Below are 26564 nucleotides of genomic sequence, written 5' to 3' on the forward strand. Positions count from 1 at the left end.
AAACCTTAGGAAGCTATCCAGAGGACCAAATGAAATTGCACGATGTTTTTCTGGTTATGTAATTAATGGATATAGGTTTCATACAAAACAACGTGATGCTAAACGTAAAACACAAAATAGTGGTGTGACACTAGCGGCAATAACTGAAAGTTTTTCAAGTACCAAAGATGAAAATCCAATAACACAGTCAATAACTTACTATGGATTAATTACAGAAATAATTGAGGTAGACTATTATGGTAAGTTGAAGTTTGTGTTATTTAGATGTGACTGGTTTGAAGTTGAAGAGGAAAAATATGGGATGACTTGTGTTTACTTCAACAAGAGATGTTACGTGGATGATCCTTTTGTATTGGCTTCTCAAGTTCACCAATGCTTCTACATTCAAGATCCCTCTGATGCAAATAAACACTATGTTATGAAATCTATTCCGAGGGATTTTTTAACATGAATGAACAATCAGATTCAAATCTCCATCAATCATATGATTGTGATCTATCAGATCATGCAGTGAATCTAGCTTCAAACGATGAAATTTGTGAAGTTGAATTTGTTAGGAATGACATTCCACCAACCATTGTTGATAATTTTGTACCTGTGTCAGATCTAATAGAATCTGATGACGATTCAAATTTATGATAATTTTTTATCTATGTTTTGTGAATTTCATTTTGAAATAGTATATATATGTTGTGGATTTTATTTTTGCACTTTCCTATTATTATAGTATTTAGGCACAAAGTTGAGACCATTAATTTCACAGACTGTTATTAAGATTGAGTTTTTTTTATTCTAACAATTCTGAAAAATGTGTGCTAGAATCAATTTAATTTAGTTTGTGAATCAATTTAATTAGTTTTATTCTAAATATTATAGTATTTAGGCCTAATAAGTTGCTTTTTATTTCATATTTACTATCCGCATATAAAATGGATTTTATTGATTTTTGCTGATTGCTATATAATATACTCAGATGACATGCAGATCTAATACTCAACAAGCAACACATAGATGCACGACTTGAGCAATTTTTCCCTCTTGAACTAATTCTTAGAATTGAGCTGGGTCTAGTCAATTTTCAATCATAATAAAATAATGAAAAACATATTGTTTAATTGTTTCTGTTGCAGGATAATGACAAACAAGAATGATTTTGTGTTTGATTTCCAAGCTAAGTCTAGTACAGATTTAAGGTGGAAGATGAAAATCAAGGTTGAAACTGAAAAAGCTTTAAAAGACAGCCCAACAAATCAAGGAAGCATTCATATAAACACCAATGTTGAAAACATTCAAAAGCTAAACCATCAAAAGCAATCAAAAGTAGAAGTCTCTAAGAAAATGGTTAAGCCATGCATGGTTTCTATTCAGAACAATAATAAGAATCGGTTGGATGTAGAATCCTCCAAGAAAACTATCGAACCAAGAAAAGTATCTGTACATAACAGTAACACTAGGAGCCAATCAGAAGTAGAAGTTGTCAAGCCGAGAAAAGTGTCTGTTCTGAATAATAATAAGAGACAACTTGAAGTAAAAGCCACAAAGGAAAGTATTGAGCCAAAAAAAGTGTTTGTTCTGAACAATAATACTACGAAGAAATTGAAGTCTACGGTGGATCATCAAATTAAAGGTTCGATTGAATCACAAGTCTTAAAGAACAACAATGAGCAAACCAAAGAGGTAATATTTAGTAATTTCTAATTCAATCCTAATAATAAAAATGGGGACAAAACCACTTATAGTAATTTATTATTTTATTAAATGGATTTTTAATTATTATTTGTTAATATCAAATTCATTAAAAATCACTTATAGTAATTTATTATTTTATTAAATGGATTTTTAATTACTATTTGTTAATATCAAATTCATTATTCTTTTACATTCAGATTCTGCAAAGCCTCAACAATACAATGAACAAGTCTTAAGAAGCATTTGAGAAGAAAAAAAGTATTCCAAAGTGTATATCCATGCCACTTACTGAATGTCTAGATAAAAATAAAGAACAAAATGGAGTTGAGGAATTTGACGATTATGATATAGAAGAAAATGAAATGGAAGAATATACAGATAATAGTAGAAACCATGATAGTGAGGAAGTTGAGGGAACATGTGCAAATAAAGCTGAAGGTAATAGCTTAGGTGCTTCATCCTCGGGACTAATAAGAAAATGAGGAAAGACTTTATGTCGGAAAATTCATGCACGAGAATTCAAAGATAGACAAGAGATCACCTTGAATGAAGAAGGACAACCAATTGGGCCAGGTGAAAAAACAGTGTCTGAACTCAGTAGTTTTTTAGGGACAATAGGAAGAAGTTCAGATTTATGTCCTCTCACTTTCACTAGTTGGATTGCTTTGGTTAAGTTTTGGGAGCAACACAATATAGATCCTGTGTGGGATTATGTCAATGTAATTAATTTTTTTATTTGATTTTGTGTTTGTTAGCATACTTTAATGTATACATCTATCTAAATATATATTTTTGCAGGAAAAATACAATGTTCCAAAGGAAGGAAGGAAGGATGTATTTGCTATTATAAATGATGCTTGGAGACGATACAAATGTTTTCTTAAAAGGAATCATTTTAGTAAGTATAAAATCTTACGCGAGCAGCTAAAAAATCGTCCACAAGAGGTACTAGAAGAAGATTTTAGAAAATTATTGGATTATTGGAGAGATAAAAAAACTCAAGTAAGATATATTCATATTTATGTTTTACAATGCTGAATTATGTACTGAATTAAAATCACTTTTGGGTTCTAGCAGAAGTTTCAAATGAATTATATACTGAATCTGATAAGTAACATTTCTTACGGACTTTAGTCATAACTGTTGGAATAAATTTAAATGCGTATGGGGGAGTTCAAAAGTTTATTCTCTTGGGTAATCAAACTATCCTAGGGACCTGATAGTATTCATTACTGCATTTAATTACTTGTCCTTTCTTGTCTGGCCCTATCTCTATATAAGGACCAGACCTCTTTGTAAAACATTAAGACATTTGAATATAAGTGAAGATTGTAGAGAAAAGTCTGTTCCTCCTCCCTCCGTCTAAAACCCTATATCTTGTGTCTTCAAATTGGTATCAGAGCTCATGGCGAGCCTGACCAGTCAAATGCCGTTGCCACGGCTGACGAAGTCCAATTATGAGAATTGGAGCATCCAGATGAAAGCGTTGCTGGGCTCATTGGATGCGTGGGAAGTCACCAATGATGGCTTTGAAGATCCAGGTAACACAACAGGTCTCAATGCCGCCCAGACGAAGGCGTTGAAAGAGACGCGGTCGAAAGACAAAACAGCATTATACATGCTGTTCAGAGCAGTGGACGAATCAGCATTCGAGAAGATTGTTGGTTCAACCACGTCGAAGGGGGCCTGGGACACTTTAGAGAAAGCGTACAGAGGAGCAGACAGAGTGAAGCAAGTTAGATTGCAAACTCTTCGAGGGGAGATGGAGAGGATGAAGATGAAGAAGACAGAGTCCGTAGCGGACTATATTACGCGCGTGCAGACAGTGGCGAATCAGATGAGTCGAAATGGAGAGGCAATGACAGAGGGCCGAATTGTCGAAAAGATTCTAAGATCTTTAACGGACAAGTTCGAAAACATTGTGTGCGCTATAGAGGAAGCAAAGGACCTTTCGACAATCACTGTCGAAGAGGTTGCTGGGTCGCTCGAAGCACATGAGCAGCGAATAATGAAAAAGAAAGAAGAGGCAATCGAAGAGGCAGATTCGAGCAGAGATGAAAAGGCACTTTTCTCTCAAAACTGGAGAGGGAGAGGACGTGGTCATGGAGGACGTGATGGCGGTCGAAGCTACCAAAACTATAGTTTCGACAGAGGACAATCTAGCCAACAAAACTGGCATGGTAGAGGTCGAAATCAAAGAGGTGGAAGAACAAATTACAACAGTATCGAATGCTATAAGTGCAACAAACAGGGGCATTACGCGAAGGATTGCAATTCCTACAGTTGCCACAACTGTGGAAAGATGGGACATCTTGCTAGAGACTGTCGATCGAGGAGGAGAGTTGAAGAAACGTCTAACTTTGCCCTAGAATCAGAATCGAATGAAGGATTCTTGTTAATGGCGCAGAAGGAAGAAGATGCAGAGAGTGACACAATGTGGTACCTCGACTCAGGTGCAAGCAATCACATGTGTGGTCACAAACACCTGTTCAAAGAATTAAAGACTGTCGAAGATGGACACGTCTCATTTGGAGATGCCTCGAAGGTGAAGGTCGAAGGAAAAGGAACTATATGTTTCTTACAGAAAAAAGGTGTAGTAGGATCAATCGAAGGAGTCTACTATGTACCAAATCTCAAAGCAAATATCTTGAGTTTGGGACAACTAACAGAGAAGGGGTATTCGATACTCATGGAGGATCGAAACCTGCAGCTGAAGGACAAGACAGGACGTCTAGTTGCCTTAGTCGAAATGGGGAAGAATCGAATGTATAAGCTGAACCTGAAGAGCATTCGAGAGAAATGCTTGCATGTTAATGTCGAAGAACAAGCATCCCTATGGCACTTGCGTTTTGGACACTTACATCAGGCTGGACTAAGAAGACTGTCGAAGAAGAATATGGTGCATGGACTACCAGACGTGGAGTTCGATGAAAAATTCTGTGAAGACTGTGTTTTTGGCAAGCAAACCAGAACATCCTTTCAAAAGAAGGCAGAATATCAGGCAAAGAAAATTCTGGAACTAATCCACACTGACATATGTGGACCAATCACTCCAGAATCATTCAGTGGCAAGAAATACTTCATTTCTTTCATCGATGACTATTCGAGAAAGACTTGGGTGTATTTTCTGAAGGAGAAGTCTGAAGCATTCGAGACATTTAGAAAGTTTAAAGTGATGGTTGAAAATGCAACTGACAGACGCATCAAGGCGCTTCGATCAGACAGAGGAGGAGAATATACTTCGACAGCATTCATGAAGTACTGTGAGGAACAAGGCATAAGAAGATTTCTGACCACAGCATACTCACCTCAACAAAATGGAGTAGCTGAGAGGAAGAATCGAACAGTGCTTGATATGGTTCGATCAATGCTGAAGAGCAAGAACATGTCGAAGGAATTTTGGGCAGAAGCTGTACAATGTGCAGTTTATGTCCAGAATAGATGTCCTCACTCGAAGCTTGGAGACATAACACCTCAAGAAGCCTGGAGTGGACAGAAGCCAACTGTGTCTCACTTTAGAATTTTTGGAAGCGTGGCTTATGCACATGTGCCTGATCAAAGGAGAACGAAGCTGGAGGATAAGAGTCAGAAGTATATACTTATTGGGTATGATGAGAAATCGAAAGGCTATAGGCTTTTCGACCCAATAAACAAAAAGGTGATTGTAAGCAGGGACGTTCGAGTAAATGAAGCAAGCAGATGGGACTGGAGCAGTTCGATTGAAGCTCTCGTCGAAGAAGAAGCAGCAGCACCAGTTGTTGTGCCAACAGACACTTCGATAGAACCTGAAGATTCCGATGATGAAAATGAGCCTTCACAACCCAGATTAAGAAGTCTGCAAGATTTGTATGAAAACACAGAAGAGGTACACCTTGTATGCTTGCTGGCAGATACTGAAGATGTAAGTTTCGAAGAAGCTATGAGAAATCGAAACTGGAAGAATGCAATGGATGAAGAAATCAAAGCCATCGAAAAGAACAATACTTGGGAACTAGCAGAGTTACCAAAAGGAAGTCAGACTATTGGCGTGAAGTGGGTATTTAAGAAGAAGATGAATGCTGAAGGCGAGATCGAAAGATACAAAGCAAGGCTGGTAGCGAAAGGCTATAAGCAGAAAGCAGGAATTGATTATGATGAAGTGTTTGCGCCTGTTGCCAGAATGGAAACTATTCGATTACTCATTTCACATGCAGCTCAATACAAATGGCCAATACAACAGATGGATGTCAAGTCAGCGTTCCTGAATGGTGTGCTCAAAGAAGAAGTGTACGTCGAACAGCCACCAGGATATATGAAGATCGAAAGCGAAGGAAAAGTGCTGAAATTAAAGAAAGCACTCTATGGGCTGAAGCAAGCGCCAAGAGCGTGGAATACTCGAATAGACACGTACTTCAAAGAAAATGGCTTTCAGCAATGTCCTTATGAACATGCTGTATATGTAAAGAAGGCTGGAGAAAGATTGCTGCTTGTTGCCCTCTACGTCGATGACCTGATTTTTCTGGGCAACAACAAACAGTTAATTGAAGAATTCAAAAGAGAAATGACACAGGAATTCGAGATGACAGACTTAGGTCTGATGAAATATTTTCTTGGACTGGAGGTTCGACAAGAAGAAGATGGCATTTTTGTCTCTCAGGAAAAGTATGCCAAAGATATTCTGAAGAGGTTCAACATGGATAGCTGCAATCCAATCTCGACACCAATGGAACCTGGAGCAAAGCTTTCGAAATTTGATGGGGGAGAACGCGTCGAAGCGAACAAATTTCGAAGCTTGGTTGGAAGCCTCCGATACCTTACTTGCACAAGGCCTGACCTCTCACTAAGTGTGGGAATTGTGAGTAGATTCATGGAGGAACCAATCTATGCTCACTGGAAAGCTTTAAAGAGAATTCTTCGATACGTCCAAGGAACTGTGTCACTTGGAATGTTTTATTCGAAGGCAGAAGAGTACAAGCTGACTGGATACTCAGATAGTGATTGGTGCGGGGATGTTGATGATCGAAAGAGCACCTCAGGCTATGTTTTCTTCATGGGAAACACTGCTTTCACATGGCTTTCGAGGAAGCAGCCAATTGTGACTCTCTCGACGTGTGAAGCTGAATACGTTGCAGCATCTTGGTGCGTGTGTCATGCAATTTGGCTAAGGAGATTGCTAAACAAAATAGAATCGAAACAGGAAGACGCAACATTGATAAGAGTTGATAACAAATCTGCTATCGAACTGGCGAAGAATCCAGTAAATCACGAAAGGAGCAAGCACATTGACGTCCGCTTCCATTTCATTCGAGAACACGTGAAGGAAGGAAGTGTCGAACTTAAACATGTTGCAAGCAAGGACCAAGCAGCAGACATTTTGACCAAACCACTATCGAAGGAGCTGTTCGATAGAGGCAAGAAGATGTTGGGCATGATTGATCGGAAGAGCATTTAAATTTATGGGGGAGTTTTGTTGGAATAAATTTAAATGTGTATGGGGGAGTTCAAAAGTTTATTCTCTTGGGTAATCAAACTATCCTAGGGACCTGATAGTATTCATTACTGCATTTAATTACTTGTCCTTTCTTGTCTGGCCCTATCTCTATATAAGGACCAGACCTCTTTGTAAAACATTAAGACATTTGAATATAAGTGAAGATTGTAGAGAAAAGTCTGTTCCTCCTCCCTCCATCTAAAACCCTATATCTTGTGTCTTCAATAACATCTTACTACTATGTGACTTTTGAATATCCATAAAAGCTTGACTGAACTTGTACATATAACTGTTGTCCATCATCCTGATACACACTTCACAATAAACACAAATGAATGTAGGAAGTCAGTCATCAAAATGCCGAAAATATAACTCAACTAAAATGGAGACATCGAGTGGGGAATAAAGCCTTTGTTGTTATAAGAGAAAAAATGGTATTATTTTTTAAATTATTCTCATTGAATATTAAATTATATTATTGTATTAATATTCTCATAATCTTGTTTTACTTGGTTTAGCGTGAAAGTAATGAAGATAAAGAACCTCCAATGCAGGCTGAAATGTTCATTGCTACTCGACAAAGTAGAAAAGGAAAGAAGTTGGATCAAGAAATTAACCATGCAATAGTAAGTTACCGTTGTTAAATGTTATTATTATTGTTAAGAGTTGTTGTGCATAACCTTGTGTTATATTAGTTACATGTGAAAAACAATAGTTCAGGTTAGAAATAATAGGTTTAAGGTTGGAATATGTAAATATGTGAATAAGACACTTGTAGTAATGCCTTTGATCTGTAATAAATAAGAATTCGCTGCAACATAGGAATGGGAATGAAGTAGTCAAATGTGATACCTTTAATCTCTTGAGAATGGTCAGGGAATTCAGGTAATTGAGAGGAATTTGTTTCTTCTAGGAGTTTAATAATCATCTTGTTGCCACTATTAATTGCAGAAAATCCATTAGAGTAACACATGTATATATTCAAAAAACAAGGAGTCTAGCTAAATCAACACATGAATATTCACAAGTAACCGATGAGTACAAAAAGTTCCAATGATTTTTCATGAAAGAATCCAAAAATTTCATCCTATTAATAATAATCAATCATTCCTTTTTCTCAATAATTTTTTTTGTTAGTCTTTTAATTAATCATACCTAGAAAAAATCTGATTTATCCTCCACGGTATTTTGATTAATTAATCATGTCTTAATCTTTTAATTAATCTAAGAGTAAGCTTTTTTATTTCTTAAAGTTGTGATATTTTGATTGTTCTGTCTTGTACTTTGCATTTCATTCACTACTACTATATTATGTATATGCTAGATAAAGCTTCAAGACTTGATTGAAAATCATGGGCAACCTTCTTCAGAAGCTTTTGAAAGTATATTTGGCAAACAAAAACCTGGAAGAATGTGTTGCCATGGAAGAACCACAACACCGACTCTCTTGAAAAGAAATGAAGAAATTGCCAAACTAAAAAAAGAGCATGCGGATGAGGTTAGACAATTTAATGATAAGATACAAGAAATTGAGGAGAAACGTCTTCAAGATAAGGAAGAAATGGAAAGAAAAATGCAACTACTTCTTAAGACCATTTTGAATCAAAACACCTCAGAGTTGAATATAGAGGCTCTCGCGGCTCTGATATCAGCTCCTGCAGCCGATGCTAACAGTGCCTTATGTTCTTCTGCATCAACACATGCTCCGACTAATGATCAAGTAATTAAGATTGAATTGTCTTATGCTTTACATTATAGTTTTAGAGCTTTATAATAATCTTATTTTCATTTTATTACTTTTATTTTGCAAATCATGAATGATAATATCAATGAAGATTTTCAGTCATTTGATGATGAAGAGACGTAGATATGGAGATGTAGATGTAGATGTTTAAGTTTACTTTTATAGGTTAAAGGTGTTATTTTCATTATGAACAATGATTGACAATATGAAATGTATATTGAAGATGTTTTGTTGATTATATATTTTAAATTGAAAGATCATTTTAAAATTTGTATATGAATATTGGTATGTATAAAAAATTATGAATAATTATCAGGTTTATAAAACAAAATGGTTTCACATTAAAAAAAATCATTTGTTACAACTGTTATAAAGTATTGTCGTAGTATAAAATCGTTGCAATAGCTTTTGAAGAAGAAATTTGGATATGGATCTACTAGAACGGTTTCAAATGAACAACAGCTACGAACCGTTGTTATATCAAATGAAACAGCCGTTCCCCAAAACACCAGAAAGTCAACGGTTTTAATATGAGAACGAAGTACAACTGTTGCTATTGGTAGCCGTTCTCTAAGGAATACTAAAAAAACGGTTATGTACGGGGTGTTGCCATTGGACACAATAACCGTTGCAATAGGTTAGAGCAACGCCTTAGTTTGACACGGTCTGAAAACCGTTCTAATAGAGAAAGGCAACGGATTTGTAAGTTTTTGCAACGGTTTTGTTGCGATGTTGTAGAGTCAAAATGTTGTAGTGAATCCTAATTGATCATCACCATATATATATATAGATTACTGTAACACTCACATATAATACACATCTAAAAATTATATTATACATAGTGTAATACTGATACACATAGGTGCCTATCGACATCATTGTATACATGTCCAAAAGAATAATGTACAATATGACACATGATAAACAAAGGTGTCTAAACAAAACTAAGATCTATGTACAATATCCACATAAGCACATAAACCACAATGGATGATCGCGAGCACAAAATTCTTCAAAACATCATCAAATAAGCTTATCATTGCCTTTAACTTTCTCAGAACTACCTGAAAAACAACAATAATAATTGGGTGAGATAATAATCTCAGTAGGTTCCCTATCTTATTGATCCATTCAGCATTCTCATAATGGAACAATTTAATTAAGTGATTACTTGCCCACGGTATACACCGAGGTACCTTTGCGTTCAAGCATCACTGCCTAAGTTATTTATTATAACCTAAGTCATTCTTGCTAATTCATTCACCTATTTACAACCCTAGGTTTAACTCACTCATTATCATAAGTTTTCTTCAATTATTATACATTCAACATAAGCAATAACTCATAGTATAGTTCATGGCATAAACATGATAGTTTATCATTAATCATCAAGCATTAATTAGATTACATGCACGATTTAACTTCACTAATAGAGAGAGGATTAAACTAGTTTCCCAAAGCTTCCAGCCTCGTGTCAATCAGAGTTATAGTTCCCGTTTAATAGTGAAAACATGAACAATAAACATTTTTCAAAGTATCAGAACCTTTGCTTAGTGAGCTCGAGGCGAGGCATAAATTTGAATGTTCAGAATTTACCCTGTTTCACTTTGCGAGCTCCTAACGAGACTCAGGCGAGGCCATGAAAAATGATATTTTTCCTCAAAATAAGTTGTCCCACATAAAGAGATTTACTTTCAACTAGCGAGGATAACAAAATATTTTCTACATCAAGCCACTGATTTGCTCGCCTAGCGAGACTTGCAGAACTCAGCCAGCAACAAATCACACAAAACAATACCAAAAACGTGGATTATCACAAGTAAACATAGAAGACAACTAGAACATCATGTATTAACACAAATTTCATGATCCTAACAAAACACACACAAAGCCCTAATCCCTTTTTATGAAAACTCCCCCAAAAGCTAGAACTACCTAGAATCCACCTCTAGTAGATGAAAATGATAGAGGTTTGAGATGAAATCTTGGTAATTCAAGCTCTTGGGTATCACTTCTAAGCTTTCCTCTTATTTCTCTTCTCTTATTTCTCTTGTTACTAACAAAATAAGGGCTTGAAAAGGAAAGAGGGATAAGAAAATATCTTAAATGACATTTTTCTTCTAGAGGATAATTGATCATTCATTAATAATACAAAAAGTTTCCTTTCTTTAATTAATAAACAAGGTCGATTGAATAGAATAAGAATTAAGCTCATACGATTTCACTAATTACTTTATTTGTTTCAACTGACAAGTAATAGAGCACATAGGAACTAAGTTTGTCCCAATTGACAAAGATTAAAGTGTTTTAGAGGATATATGATATTACAATCTCCCCCCCCCCTAAATAAAAATTTGTCCTCGAATTTTAAAGATTTACTTGAAAGAGATGAGGATAAGCTTCTCGCATCTCGGACTCTTGACAATTCTTAAAGTGTGTTCGAGTCCCGTGGAGAATCCGAATTCATAGTGTAAATCGAATCATGATACAAGGATTCGTGACTCGTGTCCTTTTACCTAGACGTAGGCCTATTCGGAGAAAGATGCTTTGTTACATTTCCGAATAGTGATTTATTGAGTTGTGTGAACTCAAGTTTACATGTTTTGTATACAATGTGAAAATCCCTTAGGTACTTAAACTTTGATATATTGTGTAAGTGTATACAAGCATTTCAAGTTGAGGAGATTAAGTTATGGAATCAGATATAGAGCCACGTAGATTCGAGTGGACCCATAAGATAAGGAACCTATTGAGATTATTATCACACCCCATTATTATTGTTATTTTCCAGGAAGTTCTGAGTAGGTTAAAGGCAAGGGTAAGCTTTTATGATGATGTTTCAAAAAAAATTGTGCTCGTAATCTTCCATTGGGGCTTATGTGCATATGTGGATATTGTGCATAGATATTAATTTTGTTTAGGCACCTTTGTATATCATATGCCACACTGTGTATTATTCTTTTGGACATGTATACAATGATGTCGATATGCACTTATGTGTATCAGTATCAATATTACATTATGTATAATAAATTTTATTGATCTGTATTATGTTTGGGTGTTAAAATTGGTATGATAGAAGGTCAATTATCGACGCATCCATGAAGCATCATAAGTGAATTAAGTTCTACCTCATATGTCTAATTGTCGTCGTTGTCCTTAATGTCATATGTTATAACATTGAGCCTGAGCAACTTAATTCTATTGGTATAGAACTTAGGAGCATGACTGACAAACGCAAAGGTCCTAGAAGGCCCAGAACCCGTAATGAAGAATTAGAGCCAACGATTGAAGATAATGGGACTCAGTGGTCGCCTCAGTTCTTATAGATGTTGCAACATGTGATGCAATTAGCAAATGTTGGTCCTCAACCATCAGTTGTTCCGCAAGTTGCCCCAAATGTAAATTTTAAGGACTTCTCTCGGATGAATTCTCCTAAATTCATAGGTATCTTAGATACATTGAAAGCTCATGATTGGCTGTCTAATATGGAAAGGTTGTTTCAGATTGTACTTTGTAGTGAAGGGAACAAGGTGACTTTCTCATCGCACATGTTGAAGGGTTCTTCCACAAGATGGTGGGAAAGTGCTTCTACTCTTATGAGATCACCAGGTAATTCCAAAAGATTAGGAACACTTTAAGACCACTTTTATAGGCAAGCATTTTTTGAGTAGTTTGAGGACTCAGATACAATTTTAATTTCAACAGCTCAAACAAGGTAACATGCCAGTGACTAAGTATGCCAAAAAAATTGAGAACATGGTTGCCATTTCAAGTTTGGATAATCGTTTTCCTCCTAAAATATATCTAACACATTAAACCTAATTTCTCACCCCCGTGCGATCAACCATTAGACTATTTTCAAAAGAACATTGTTTAGTCTGTTCTAATGTGAATACAAACTAGCGCTTAAGCCTCCACCGCGAGCGAACAAGTCAATGCTTAACCCTTAGAACGCGATCTAAACACTCGTTCATTAAAAAACACAAACAAACAAACCGTAGCTCCCTGAACTATGAAGCATTAAGTTCCTCATTGTACTAGAGGGTATGTAGGAGCGAGACCCACAATCTCGTCAAGCACCCTAATTAACACATTTTCGTGACCCCTTTTCCTTTTACACTTTCAATAAATCGAAGAAAAAAATTAACATAAGCTAATATTCAATTGAAAGTTTAACTAAAAGGTTCATGTTGAGTACAACAGACGTGGGGGGTGCTAATACATTCCCCTTGTGTAATCGACTCCCGAACTCTGAATTTGGTTACGACAATCATTTTCTTTTTCTTTTTTTTTCCCGATATTTTCTCTTTCCTCTTTTAGAATAAATAAAGTTAAGTGGCGAATCTGTTTGAATCCATCTTTTCCACGACCATCATGAAGGATCATATTTTTTGAGATGCGATAGTTGGCTACTCTGCTAGTGACATTATGCTTAATGCAAGAGAGAGTCAAACCTAACTTAGTTCAATTTGCAATAAATGTTAACTTTATTTACTTGTTTTCTTCTATTTTTTTCTTTATCTCATTGTATTGTTGCTATTTGTTGTTGGTTCTCATGATACTGTGGGGAATTTCTAATTATTGGCTTCATTAGATAGGCTCTATATCAGAGTCTGAGAAAAATTATAGGATTAGGAAAGTGGTAGTGTTTGAACTGTGAGACTTATAACTCATTAGTTGACACGAGAACCCACTCAAATGAGATCCCTTGAAAGTATTATTATCTTACAATTAATCGTTTTGAAGGTAATACTTTCAACCTCGATCCATAATTCTGAGGACCTTTTTAGAACCTTGAAGTCGATGGTTGAGTAGTATGGGCCATCGAGACTTAGGACTCATTGGGTTGATACGAAGACCTCACTCAAAGTAGATTCTCTTGGGAATTTGATTGTCCAACGATTAGTCTTTACAGAGACTATATCCCTAAGAAGATTCCATGACTCTGGGAACCTGCCACCTTAGAGCATACCCTTGGGAATTTCAATAATTAGATATACCTATACTTTCTCCTGCTATTACCATGACTTACATGATATACTTGTGATCTTAAATCATGCATTAAATTTCCATTATCATAACATTTATCATTTGCATTTTTCAAGGAATCTATAGAAGGGACGGTTGTTACGAGCATTCAAAGATATGGGTTCAGAAAGAAAAACTACATGCTTGTTCAAGTACAAAACTCCTAAACTTAAAGGGCTGAAAGAATTAAGTTCCAGAATACCCCTATCAGCAGAAATAACTTCAGGGACAAGTGTGGAAACCTCTTGGCTTTGCTCAACACATAAATTGATCCTTGGGTTCTTCCAATTCTATCCCAGTTTTATGATCCTCCCCTTAGGTGTTTTACCTTCCAGGATTACCAATTGGCACCGACATTGGAAGAAGTTGAACATATCCTGGATATCCCGATGAAGGGCAAGTATATGTTCCTTAGTTTGGAAGAGCTTCCTAAATCGAAGGTGGTGGCTGTCGCTTTACACATGACCAAGCAAGATGTGAAGGAAAATGTATGGCCCAAAGGCAATACTGTGGGTTTCACTAGCAAGTTCTTAATGGAAAAAGAAACAATCTTGGCAGATGAAGGAAATTTGGATGCCTTCAAGTCAGTGTTGGCATTACTCATTTATGGGATCATCCTGTTTCCCAACATTGATGAATTTGTTGACATACTAGATATTCATGTATTCCTGACTTAGAATCCGACATCAACATTATTGGCAGATATCTACTACTCCATTACCCTCAGTCATGAGAAAAAAGGTGGGAGATTCTTGTGTTGTGCTCTATTAATATACAAATGGTTCCTATCCCATTTGCCAAAAGAAGAAGCCTTTATGGAGAACAAAGTTAAACTAAAGTGGTCACAAAGGGTGATTATCACTACGAGAAAAATGCTCAAAGCACAGAGTCGCCACCAGATTTTGTTTATTCCAAAAAAAGAGGAAAGGGAAAATAATCAAAAAAACCCTCTAAATAAAAAGAAAATTCGTCTCGTAACAAAATTAAGGTTCGGAAGCCGGTTATGCAAGGGGAAGGTATTAGCACCCGTCACAACCATTGTACCAATGGGAACCATCTAAGTTATATACGTGAAATGCGTGTTTATCTATCTTAATGCTTACATACTATTGGAGAAAAAATGGAAATGGTTGGTTTTTTATTATTGTGCTCGCCAAGGATTGGGTCCCTTGTGCCTACGTATCATCATCGTGGGATGAAGAATCAGAGGTCCATAGTTCGGAGTAGAAAATGCTTGTTTGTTGGTAGTTTTTAGTGAATAGTTTTAGCGTTCATGTAGTAACGATTAAACGTTCCTTGTATGCTCGCGGATGGGAGACTTAAGAATTTGTTTATTTGCGGTAGAAAGGACGCGCTTGAGTCGTATTCTAGCAGTTAAATATTTACTTGTATGCTCGCGCATGAGAGGATTTGTACCACGGTAGAACGGAAGAAACATGTCCTTTTGTGGAAAAAAGGTTTTTGTGGAATGATGCCCTAAGGTGGAAAAAGAGTTTGATGAGTTAATGTTGATTTTGGGTTTTGAAAAGAGATTGTTTTTTATTAGAATTGCACTAAAGACTATGGGAATAGGTGAATATTTCAGACAAACAAGACAAGTGTCTTGTTTCCAAAATACTTAGAGTGAGGGTGGGAAAGGTCCATTATCATTCCTTCTCTACCACTTAAAGCTCGTGGCACACAATTTTAATCATATTTTTATTGCATTTTGAATTTGATTAAGAAAATGCCGCTTGATGTTGGATCAAGAGTTTATTGCTTATTGGTTTTAAAATGGTGAAGTACACATATATTTACAAGGAAATAATGCAAGAAATAAAGGGTATTATTGTAAGGTATCCCAAGAGAAAGCCTTGTGCGTGCAAAGTGACCTAAGCTAACAAGTGGTTAATGGGCTCAAAACATGTCTCCCTAGGGTAGTGTCACGAATGTCATTCTTACAATAAAAGAGTACAAGTCACTGATGAAACTCCAAGTCAAAGCAATTGGTCAAGAATCATGATCCAAGACCCAAGTGCAAGGTTCCTAATGAGTCATCTAAGTCCAACAAAAGGTCACAAATGATACATCTTTTTAGTCTTTTCATTTTATTATGTTTTTGTTATTTTTGATTATGCAAAGCAATAAAGAAATGAAAAGAAATAAAATGGCATAAAATAAAGGGCGTATGAGGTGAGTGGATTGTAATAAACATAAATAGAAAGGGCTTGAAATAAAATGAGAAATACAAATAAATCACGGAAAGTAAATTGCGAGAATTTAAATAACGAGGAAATAAAGTGCAATAATGTTAGAGTTAGAAGTTAATAGTTAGTGACAAAGTTACAAAAGGTGATCACCTAGGGATTTTCTATCCACAAGTTAAAGGACTCAAAATATGGCGCAATAAGGGATAACCTATCATTGATTCAAAGTGTCAAAAATAATACAATGATCATTTATCGACATGTTTGAATCAAAGAAGATTGAATCGACCAAAACGTAAATCTATCGATGATTTGAAATGTGGAAGATCTATCAATTGAGTAACCACAAATAAAATCAAATGAGATAAAAGTTAAACACTAAATTCCAAATGTCAGTGGTTAATGATCAAAGGAAAGATTTTACTCGAGTTGTGACACCTTAGCACTATGTTAAGCAATCGTAAGTGGACTTATGTAGAAGCCACACCTATCTGAGGCCGATCAATAAAAATGTATGTGCTAGACATGTTAGAGGACTAACACAAAGTTAGCCTCTTGAAACAATGCAACACAACAAAAATGGAAATCCAAAGCTCAAGCAACAAAAGGTCTCATATATCTGATAACGCGAAAACACATCAGATAATTGCCTATACTTACACTCAGAAATCACATCATTTCGATTAATATCCCGATTTTTGCGCAAGTATTCGTGTTGTTTTTGCAGGTATTTAAATCTCCATGCATTAAAGAGCAAAATGAAGAAAAGGAAGAAAAAGAAGAAGAAACAAGTAAAAAAAGCATAGAAAAACCAGAAGAATAGAAAAAGCAGATTCTGCTGATGTGACGATCGCCACACATTCATGACGCTCGTCACGGCCCAGACTGTGACGACCGTCACAGGCCCATGATGAGCGTCACACGGCCACAAACTGCGCTTTGAAGCAGTCAGCAACAGGCACCCAAAAGTGCCTATATTTCCTCCAACAAACTTTTCCCACGATTTCCTCTCTCAAGACCAAGTGTTCCTTGAATTCCTCAACTACCAAGACCTAATGGACACTATATAAAGGACTCAATTGGGGAAAATTGGGAACGCCTACTTTGATTTGATGCTCTGCAATTTAATTTCTAGTTTTTAGCATTCAACATTTTTTACTTTCTTTCGAGCAACCTTGTTTCCATTGCCTTATTGTATTCACCATTCTTTTCATAGTTTCCCTTTTCTAGTTAGTTTTCTAGTTAGCCATAGTAGTAGTTTCCTACACTGGGGAACTACTACACTTTATTTAATTTTAAGTAGTAATTTGTATTGAAGAAGTAAAGCCTACCGACTTGTGGAGGACTGCTCAAGTGCTCCAAGAATCGCTATACTCTGTACTTCGATCTCCAGGTTTTTATTGAATTATTATTATTATTTCCTATTTATTGTTATAAGCATGTTTGCCGCTGAGTTAAGCTGTTTATGCCTTGCGATTGCTTTAATTAATATGTCCGGCTAAACTACCGGTATCGATATGTAGCAACTTAATTTGATGGGATTTAATAATAACCGGTGAAAACCCTTTTTCTCAAATAACCTTTTAGGCTGAAGTTTTTAATATGAATTTAATTAACTTTATCACAAAAGCGTCAAAAGCTATTTAATACGATTTTGCCACGAGAGTGGGAAATTAACTAAGGTGAAAACCAACAATCGCGAGAGCGTGAGGCTCGAGCTGGATAGTAAAAATTAGGCATTGGGTTTAAAAACAGCGAGAGCACTTTAAAAACAATTAGAATTTATTTATTTTCAAAAAGTAATTTTGACTTCAAATGGGACAGCGAGAGCGTACATTCTGACTTAAAGTTATAGGCCAAATCAACAACCACGAGAGTGTGAGATAAAGTCTTTTAAATAAACATTTTCTACTGAGAGATATTTGACATTTAAACTATTCACCGGTGACTTATCGAATCCCTGACGATTAATGCGCTGCATACTGATTCCTTCCTTTAATTCTTTCTTAAAACCGAAAATTTCCCTTAGATTTACTATATTACCCCCGAACTCTTACTAATCAATTCCCTTAGCTAAACATAGTGACGTTAGCAACACTAATTTGACCATAGGTCCCTGTGGGATCGATATCTTTTAAAACTAAAGCGACTAGACTGTGCACTTGCAGTCAAGTACCCGACAGACTATATTTTATATGTAGCCAGACGAACCATCAAGTTTTTGGCGCCGTTGCCGGTGACCTGTTTTAGTCGAATAGTGCGATTCTTCTGTTGCACGGTATAGACTAAGGTAAAAATAAAAACTTATCTTCTCTCCTTTTCTTTCCCTGATTGTATGCCAAGTACTCGCTCACAAGGCGATAACTTAGCACCACCAATCCCTGAATTAGAGCGTTTCCTATACGTGAGACGCCGAATACACGAATATCAACAAAAGTATGGTATTCCCGATATCTCATTTCCTCTTAATTCAGAAAAAAAAACCAAACATGGCTGACGAAGTACCACAGAATCGTCCTCTCAAATTCTACGCTACCCCATCTCAACAAGAACCTCACAACAGCATTGCTGCCCCCACTATTAATCGAAACGATTTCGAGCTGAAACCCTCACTCTTATCAGCCGTCCAACAACATCAAATTGCTGGAAATCCAACAGAAGATCCTAATGAACACCTGACCAAGTTTGTGCAGTACGCAGATACTGTAAAAGCGAATGGTGTATCTCAAGATGCGATAAGACTGCGCCTTTTTCCCTTTTCTCTAAGAGACAAAGCTTGGGCTTGGTTGCAATCCTTGCCCTCCAACTCCGTTACAACATGGGAGGAGCTGAAGAACGTCTTCTTATCCCGATACTTTCCGCCGAGCAAAACTGCTATGCTGAGAGCTCAAATCAACGGATTCAGGCAAAAAAATGTGGAATCTTTCTACGAAGCGTGGGAGAGATACAAGGACATGATGAGGATATGTCCACATCACGGTCTAGAAGACTGGGTGATCATTCACACGTTTTATAAAGGGCTTCTGTACAACACAAGACTTACAATAGATGCTACCGCGGGCGGTGCGCTTATGGATAAGCCATACACCGAAGCCTATCAACTCATTGAAAACATGGCCCAAAACCATTGCCAATGGGGAGGTGAACGAACTCCAGTGGAAAAGTCCTAGACTAAGGGTGGAATGTACGAAATCAGTAGCCTTGACCATGTTCATGCAAAGGTAGATGCCCTTGTCCAAAAATTAGATAACTTGACCATACCACCTGCAGCCACCGTGGCTGCTGTAACTCCAAACTGTGAGTTATGTGGAAACCCTGGACACACTACGCAAGAATATCAAATATTAGCAGGAGTCCCAACAGATCAAGTGAACTACACACAAGGAAATCCCTATTCAAATACTTACAACCCTGGTTGGAAAAACCATCCAAATTTCTCGTGTAAGAATAACAATGCCCTTTATGCACCTGGCCAAACACCAGTTGTTCCGCCTGGATATCAAAAGCCAGCTAATAATGCTCCTAACATGCCTAGGAAGTCAAATCTCGAGTTAATGATGGAAAGCTTCATAGCTACTCAAGCTCAAACAAACAAGGACTTCTTGAACCAAAACATACATACTAGCGAGCAACTGAAACAACTAGCGAATAAAGTAGACGCCTTAGCCACCCACAATAAAATGCTTGAAACACAGATTTCACAAGTGGCTCAACATCAAGCATCTATAGCCGCTCCAGCTAGAACATTTCCTGGACAACCGCAACCTAATCCGAAGGGACGTGCAAATGCCGTTATACTGAGAAGTGGAAAAGAAGTAGATGGACCCGTAGATCCGAGACTCCAAAACCCTGCCATGTACCAATAACCAGATAAAACCTCAACTGAGCAGGTGAATGAACCAAAGGAAACAGAAGATAATACCCAGGAGGCCGAAGAGAAAGAGAAACCTTATGTGCCTCCACCTCCTTATAAACCACCCATTCTGTATCCTCAAAGACTCAAAAGTTCTAAAACTGCGAATCAATTTAGGAAATTTGTTGAGCTTTTGAAGCAATTAAACATTACGATACCCTTTACAGAAGCCATCACACAAATGCCCTCCTATGCCAAATTTCTTAAGGAAATCCTATCCAATAAGAAAAAGATTTCTAAAAAATAACCAAGCCACTTACAGAATTATTAATGAAGGACGCTGACTTCATATTTGATGAAAAATGCTTAACAATGTTCAACCAACTGAAAACATCTTTAATCACCGCACCCATAATGCAACCACATGACTGGAGATTACCATTTGAAGACATGTGCGATGCAAGTGATTACGCAGTGGACGCAGTACTAGGACAAAGGAAGGATAAGAAGCTTCATGCTATTTACTATGCGAGTAGAACGCTTGATTCTGCCCAAATGAACTACGCCACCACTGAAAAAGAACTTCTAGCTGTCGTGTTCGCATTGGACAAATTCTGTTCCTACCTGGTGGGGGCAAAAATTATCATCTGTACCGACCACGCTGCTATTAGATATTTGTTAAGTAAGAAGGATGTCAAACCAAGACTTTTAAGATGGATCCTGCTCTTACAAGAATTTGATTTAGAAATAAAAGATAAGAAAGGTACTGAGAACGTAGTAGTATACCACTTATCTCGTATCGAAGGGAACAAGCCTGAACAAACCCCAATTAATGACGATTTCCCTTACGAACGACTCATAGCCCAAATGGAAAGTGATATGTCTGAACTGACATTAAGCGATACAGAAATAGAAGAATCTGTGGAAGAAGTACACGCGAATGCAACTCTGCCATGGTACGCTGACTTCGTAAACTACCTAGTCGTCGGAGTACTTCCGCCGGACCTATCTTATCAACAAAAGAAAAAGTTCTTTCATGACCTAATACAGTATTACTGGGATGAACCCCTTCTTTTCAAAAGAGGGACCGACGGTATTTTCCGTCGATGTGTTCCTGAGGATGAAATTGAAGATATAATCTCTAATTGCCATTCCGCCCCCTATGGAGGGCATGCAAGCACCTCAAAGACCTGCACTAAGATCTTGCAATCCGGCCTATTTTGGCCTACCCTATGGAAAGACGTCCATAAACGCGGTTATAAAATGCGACCGGTGCCAACGCACTGGCAACATCTCAAGACGCGATGAAATGCCACAAACAGGAATCTTAGAAGTCGAAGTCTTTGACGTATGGGGGATTGACTTCATGGGACCATTCCCAGGTTCTTTTGGCAATAAATGCATACTCGTTGTTGTCGACTATGTCTCAAAATGGATCGAGGCTGTAGCCTCTCCAACAAATGACACACGAGTAGTAATCAAGCTATTCAAAAATATTATCTTTCCCAGATTCGGTGTGCCGAGACTAGTAGTTAGTGACGGTGGCTCCCACTTCATATTGAATATATTTGGAAAACTCCTTCTGAAGTATGGAGTCCGACACCACGTAACAACACCGTATCATCCACAAACTAGCGGGCAAGTCGAAGTCTCGAATCGAGAAATAAAACAAATTCTTGAGAAAACCGTAGGAATATCCAGAAAAGACTGGTCATCCAAGCTAAACGAAGCTTTGTGGGCCTACAGGACGGCTTACAAGACCCCGATAGGAACCACACCCTTCAAACTAGTTTATGGTAAATCTTGCCACCTCCCTGTGGAACTGGAACACAAAGCATATTGGGCAATTAAAACCCTTAACATCAACCACACTTCCGCAGGAGAGAAACGGACTGGACATCCACGAACTAGAAGAGCTCAGATTGGACGCTTACGAGAACGCCAGGATCTACAAAGAACGAACCAAAAGATGGCATGACAAACGCATCTCTAGGAAGGAGTTCAAAGTCGGCGATGTAGTGCTGCTATTTAATTCATGACTTAAACTCTTTCCAGGAAAACTCAAATCTCGCTGGTCTGGCCCTTTGGAGATCACCAAGGTTCTCACTAATGGTGCGATAGAAATAAAAGGTAGAAATAGTGACCCTTTCATAGTAATCGGGAAGCGCTTAAAGCATTATCATAATATAGAAAACAGAGACTATTCGAACAGTCTCAGATTCATAGAGTTGCCCGCTCAACCCCAAACCTAGTACAACGCGACACTACTGTCGAACTTCCGACATTAAACAAAGTGCTTAATGGGAGACAACCCACCTTATTTCTTTTCGTTATTTTTCTTACTATCTAGTTTCTCATTTCTTTAATTTTCTTCGTTATTTTTGTTTGCTCCCCCTTCTTGATTCTTTGCAGTCACTCTTGTTGTTTCTAGTAACTAACTTAGATATATTGGATACTGACTAACAGGATAATTACTAATTAGTTAGTTAATTACATTCATCATGCAACAACCAGAGACAGTTTTCAGAGGCCGAGTTCAACGCAGGCAGTATGATTATCTAGCCAGGAAGAATATGGCATTGACCATATATTATGATGGACTGACCATGGATAAATTAGGCATCCGAGATAGCATCCTATATATGTTTAACCAGCTGGGGTGGGAGAACGCAGCCATTAAGAGACGGTTTGTCACGTACCGTGAGCTAACCTTAGAATTCCTGAGTTCCCTTGTATACATCCCTGAACATGGTTACAGACTTAACAAAGGGTTAATATCCTTTAGGTTATTTAGCATGGACTTCACCTACACCCGTCGAGACCTTGCTGACCTCTTAGGATTCCCTAGCGGCCCTTTCGTCTTTACTACCCGCAAGGAGGACCTTATCGATGACATCAATCTCGATGACTTTTGGGGTTGCATATACGAAGAATCCAACCCAAACCCGAATGAGATGCACTCACAAAAGATCCATAACCCTGCTATCCGCTATTTTCATAAAATACTAGCCCACGCCTTATTTGGTAAGGAAGAGAATAACACATTAGTGTCCCGAGATGAACTCTTCATCCTGCTGTGTGTCGATCAAGGTCGCCACGTCAATATAGTATCATTCATGATGGAAAGATTTGTCCACCTTGCTAAGAATAACTGTACCCCACTAATCATAGGAGGCCTAGTTACTATGATAGCAGACGCTATAGGACTTGTACGCCCACTTTATGAGCTTATACCTTTTGGAAACATCCGCCCAATGGATATCGACTTTTGCTTTAATCGCAGAATCATAAGTAACATTGGGACGAATACCTTTGATTATCTAATCAGTAATGAAGTGGTTCGACTTTTCACCTTGCCTAACCATGAGAAAATGAGTGTTCATAACCGAGATAACTGGCTCTATGACTTAGAGGAACACCCTATCGACCCACCTTCACCTCCCGCTACACCGCCCAAATATGAGTGTGTTAATGACCCTATCCTTAAGGAAGAATCTAACCCTGAAACACCTCCCAACTATTATAACATTGCTGAACCGGTTCCTCCATCTTGTGATGATAATCATGCCATGCTCATCACCCGTCTGAATACTTTCCAAGCTGACATCACCATTGTGAAAGAAGAGATAAAGCTCATACGTTTTGATGTCCTAGGCCGGATGGATATAGCCGTTGAGCAGTTTCATTATCTGAACGAAGTTGTTGCTGCATTGGGGCAAAAACGTGGCTGAAACTACTGACCACTGATTTCTCCTACTCGCATTAAGCAATGAGGACACTGCTTTGTTTTGTGTGGGGAGGGAGTTGTTATACGGTGAACTGACTTTTGTGTTTTGCTTTGAAAAGCAATGTCGCGGATAGCAAGAGTCGCCACCGACTTTTCTTTTATCCAATAAGGAAAGGCGGAAAAGAACAGGAAAGACCTTGACTAGATTTTGGGTTCGGGAGGTACATTATACAAAGGGAAGGTGTTAGCACCCTTAGTATCCATGGTTATCCATGGGCTCTTAATTGCTTAACTCACTTATGTTTTCCTCGTTTGAGAAAGTGTTTGAGAAATGTGGTGTGTTTAGAAAATATTTTGAAAAGAGAGTTTAACTTTATAATGATTCTTGTACGAATGTGTACAAAGTGTTTATCTCGTTTGATTTTTAAAGATGTTTAGAAAAATATAACTCGGCGATGATTCTGGTGCGAATGTATACCAAGTGGTGATTTTCTAAAAGATATTTTGAAAAGTGGGAGGTGAGAAAAGTATTTTAAGCTGCAAGCAAGCATTTAAGAGTTATACTTAACCAAGGTCTTTATAGGTGTTTCCTATCCTTAGGAGGGTAAAACTGTCCTTACTATTGAGAAGTAAGTAGTCTTATCCTTTGGATGTAAGAGGACGTCGTGGGGTCGTCGATCGGTCATTGAAGGCAACATTTGTAAGGATACCTTAGCATTCGAAGGGACGATCATCATTTAACCGTAGGCTACCACGAAGGGTCATCGAGGGACAAAGTCATGTATTCGAAGGCAACATTCGAGGGACTATGATGATTTAACCGAAGGGTCTTTGCTAAGGGTATCCTTACATTCGCGGGACATGGCCGTAATATCGTAAGGAAACAAAGAGAGGGCCCAAATCATATGTTCGAAGGCAATGTAATCAGTCAAGTAATTAAAATGAATCTTCACAAGGGTATCCCACAAATAAAGTGGAATACCTAGCAAACTGTCTCTTCAGGAGTATGTGAACCCTCACAAAAATTCGACAAACGGGTTAGAATACGAAGTTAGGATGCAACCAAGAGTTGCACCAAACAAAAGAATCACAACAATAATAGTGTCAGGCAAACAGCGTATAGATGCAATAGAAGACATGTCAATCAAGTACAAAACAGATTAGAATGCAAACGAAGAAACGAATACTGTCATGTTCGCTACTGCCTCGCCTAGCGAAGGCTTAGCGAACCCTCGCTACATGTTCGCTCAGCGAAGTGCTAGCGAACGGCTGCGGGTTCTGGGTTCTTCTTTGATAACAGTGCGATTTCAGGAACCCCAAACCCTATGGCATTCATTACAGAAATTACATGGTTAAACATTCAAGATATCGTGTTACACATTCATGCATACTTAAACCCATATGCAAAACCTAATGATATATTTAGAAATTCAATCATAATGCCTCATGTATTTGAAGATGTCAAATTAGGAGCATAAAATAGTGGGGGTGTGGCAAACCTGTTTGCAATTGCAATTGCACCGTCGGACTTGCAGATCACTCTTATGGTTTGTACCAGATTGAGTTGGGCGGAGGTAACCTTTGTGCAGATGAGTTTCCTTCGGGGTATCCGGGGGTTACTCTGAATTCTGTTCGTTAGCCTCCAGGGTTTTTCCGGTTTCCTCTGTTAGGGTTTGCTTGTTCCCTCTATGTCCTCCGTCTCCTTATCTCTGTGTGAAGTTCTGGTATTTATAATAATTGTCTTGGTGGGCTCAGAATTAAGCCCAAATTTTTTTGGTATTTCGTGAGCTCGCTAGGCGAGTGAGATAGCGAAGGGTTCGCTAGGCGAGCAGCTAGCGAAGGATTCCAGTAGCTAATTCATCAAAACTCGCTGGAGCGAGGAATGACGCGTGGGCTTCGCCTAGCGAAGGGTTTGCTCGCCTAGCGAGCATGCCAGTTTAGGTCATCTTCTGGATTTGGTAACCTGTGCGCTAGACCCTTGTTCCTTTAACATTAATGTCTTGAAAATGGATTAGAATGTCTTGAAAAATGTCCTGAACACTTAACGGGCAAATTTTGGGGTATGACAGCTGCCCCTGTTCGATATTCATAAACCGAGAGAGTTAGAATGGTATGTATGCCATTCGTGATCTGGAGGTGGAAGATTATTGAACACTTAGAATACCCCAAAAATTTGCGCTTGTTAATTAAAAGTTAGTCTTGATGGAGATGGGCTTAAAGATGCCATCCAGGAAGTTTGATGATGAAAGATCAGAATGGATCGTACGCTAGATCGTATCTGAATAGCAGAATGAGTCGTTCGTTAGGCTGTATCTGGAGAAATAAAGATCAGAATGGATCGTATGCTAGATCGTATCTGAATAGCAGAATGAGTCGTCTGTTAGGCTGGCGACTTCACTGGGGATGAAAGATCAGAATGGATCATACGCTAGATCGTATCTGAGTTGCAGAATGAGCCGTCCATCAGGATGTATCTGAGGATGAAAGGGTAGTCGTATGCTAGACCACATTTCAGAATGTACCGTACGCTAGGCAGTATCTGAGTAGCAGAATGAGTCGTCCGTTAAGCTGTATCTGGAGAAATAAAGATCAGAATGGATCGTACGCTAGATCGTATCTGAATAGCAGAATGAGTCGTCCGTTAGGCTGTATCTGATGATAAAAGGGGTAGTCATACGCTAGACTACATTTCAGAATGTACCGTACGCTAGGCAGTATTTGAGGGGATGAATATTCAAATGGGTCGTACGCTAGACCGTATTGGAATAGTTGAAGGAACCATACGTTAGGCCGAATCAGAATGAACCATACGTTAGGCTATATTTGATAATATTTGTATATGTTGTATTTGCAATAAATGTCTG

The 26564-nt window shown here is 37.9% G+C and overlaps 1 protein-coding gene, 1 non-coding gene and 1 pseudogene across 2 annotated transcripts; 2 read left to right on the plus strand and 1 right to left on the minus strand.

The window, feature by feature from the left end:
* Positions 1–1967: 1967 nt before the first annotated feature.
* LOC127104224 (uncharacterized) lies at positions 1968–9437 on the plus strand (annotated as a pseudogene).
* A 2795-nt stretch (positions 9438–12232) lies between these two features.
* LOC127104225 (uncharacterized) lies at positions 12233–22225 on the plus strand. Its single transcript, XM_051041421.1, has 2 exons — positions 12233–12515; positions 22029–22225. The coding sequence occupies exons 1-2, from the start codon at positions 12233–12235 to the stop codon at positions 22223–22225; spliced, it is 480 nt and encodes a 159-aa protein (XP_050897378.1).
* On the minus strand, positions 18997–19103 carry LOC127109812 (small nucleolar RNA R71). The gene has a single exon (XR_007797062.1). It is a non-coding gene; the product is annotated as a small nucleolar RNA R71 (small nucleolar RNA).
* Positions 22226–26564: the final 4339 nt, after the last annotated feature.

Source organism: Lathyrus oleraceus, chromosome 7 (assembly GCF_024323335.1).
Source record: "Lathyrus oleraceus cultivar Zhongwan6 chromosome 7, CAAS_Psat_ZW6_1.0, whole genome shotgun sequence".
NCBI classification, from domain to species: Eukaryota; Viridiplantae; Streptophyta; class Magnoliopsida; order Fabales; family Fabaceae; genus Lathyrus; species Lathyrus oleraceus.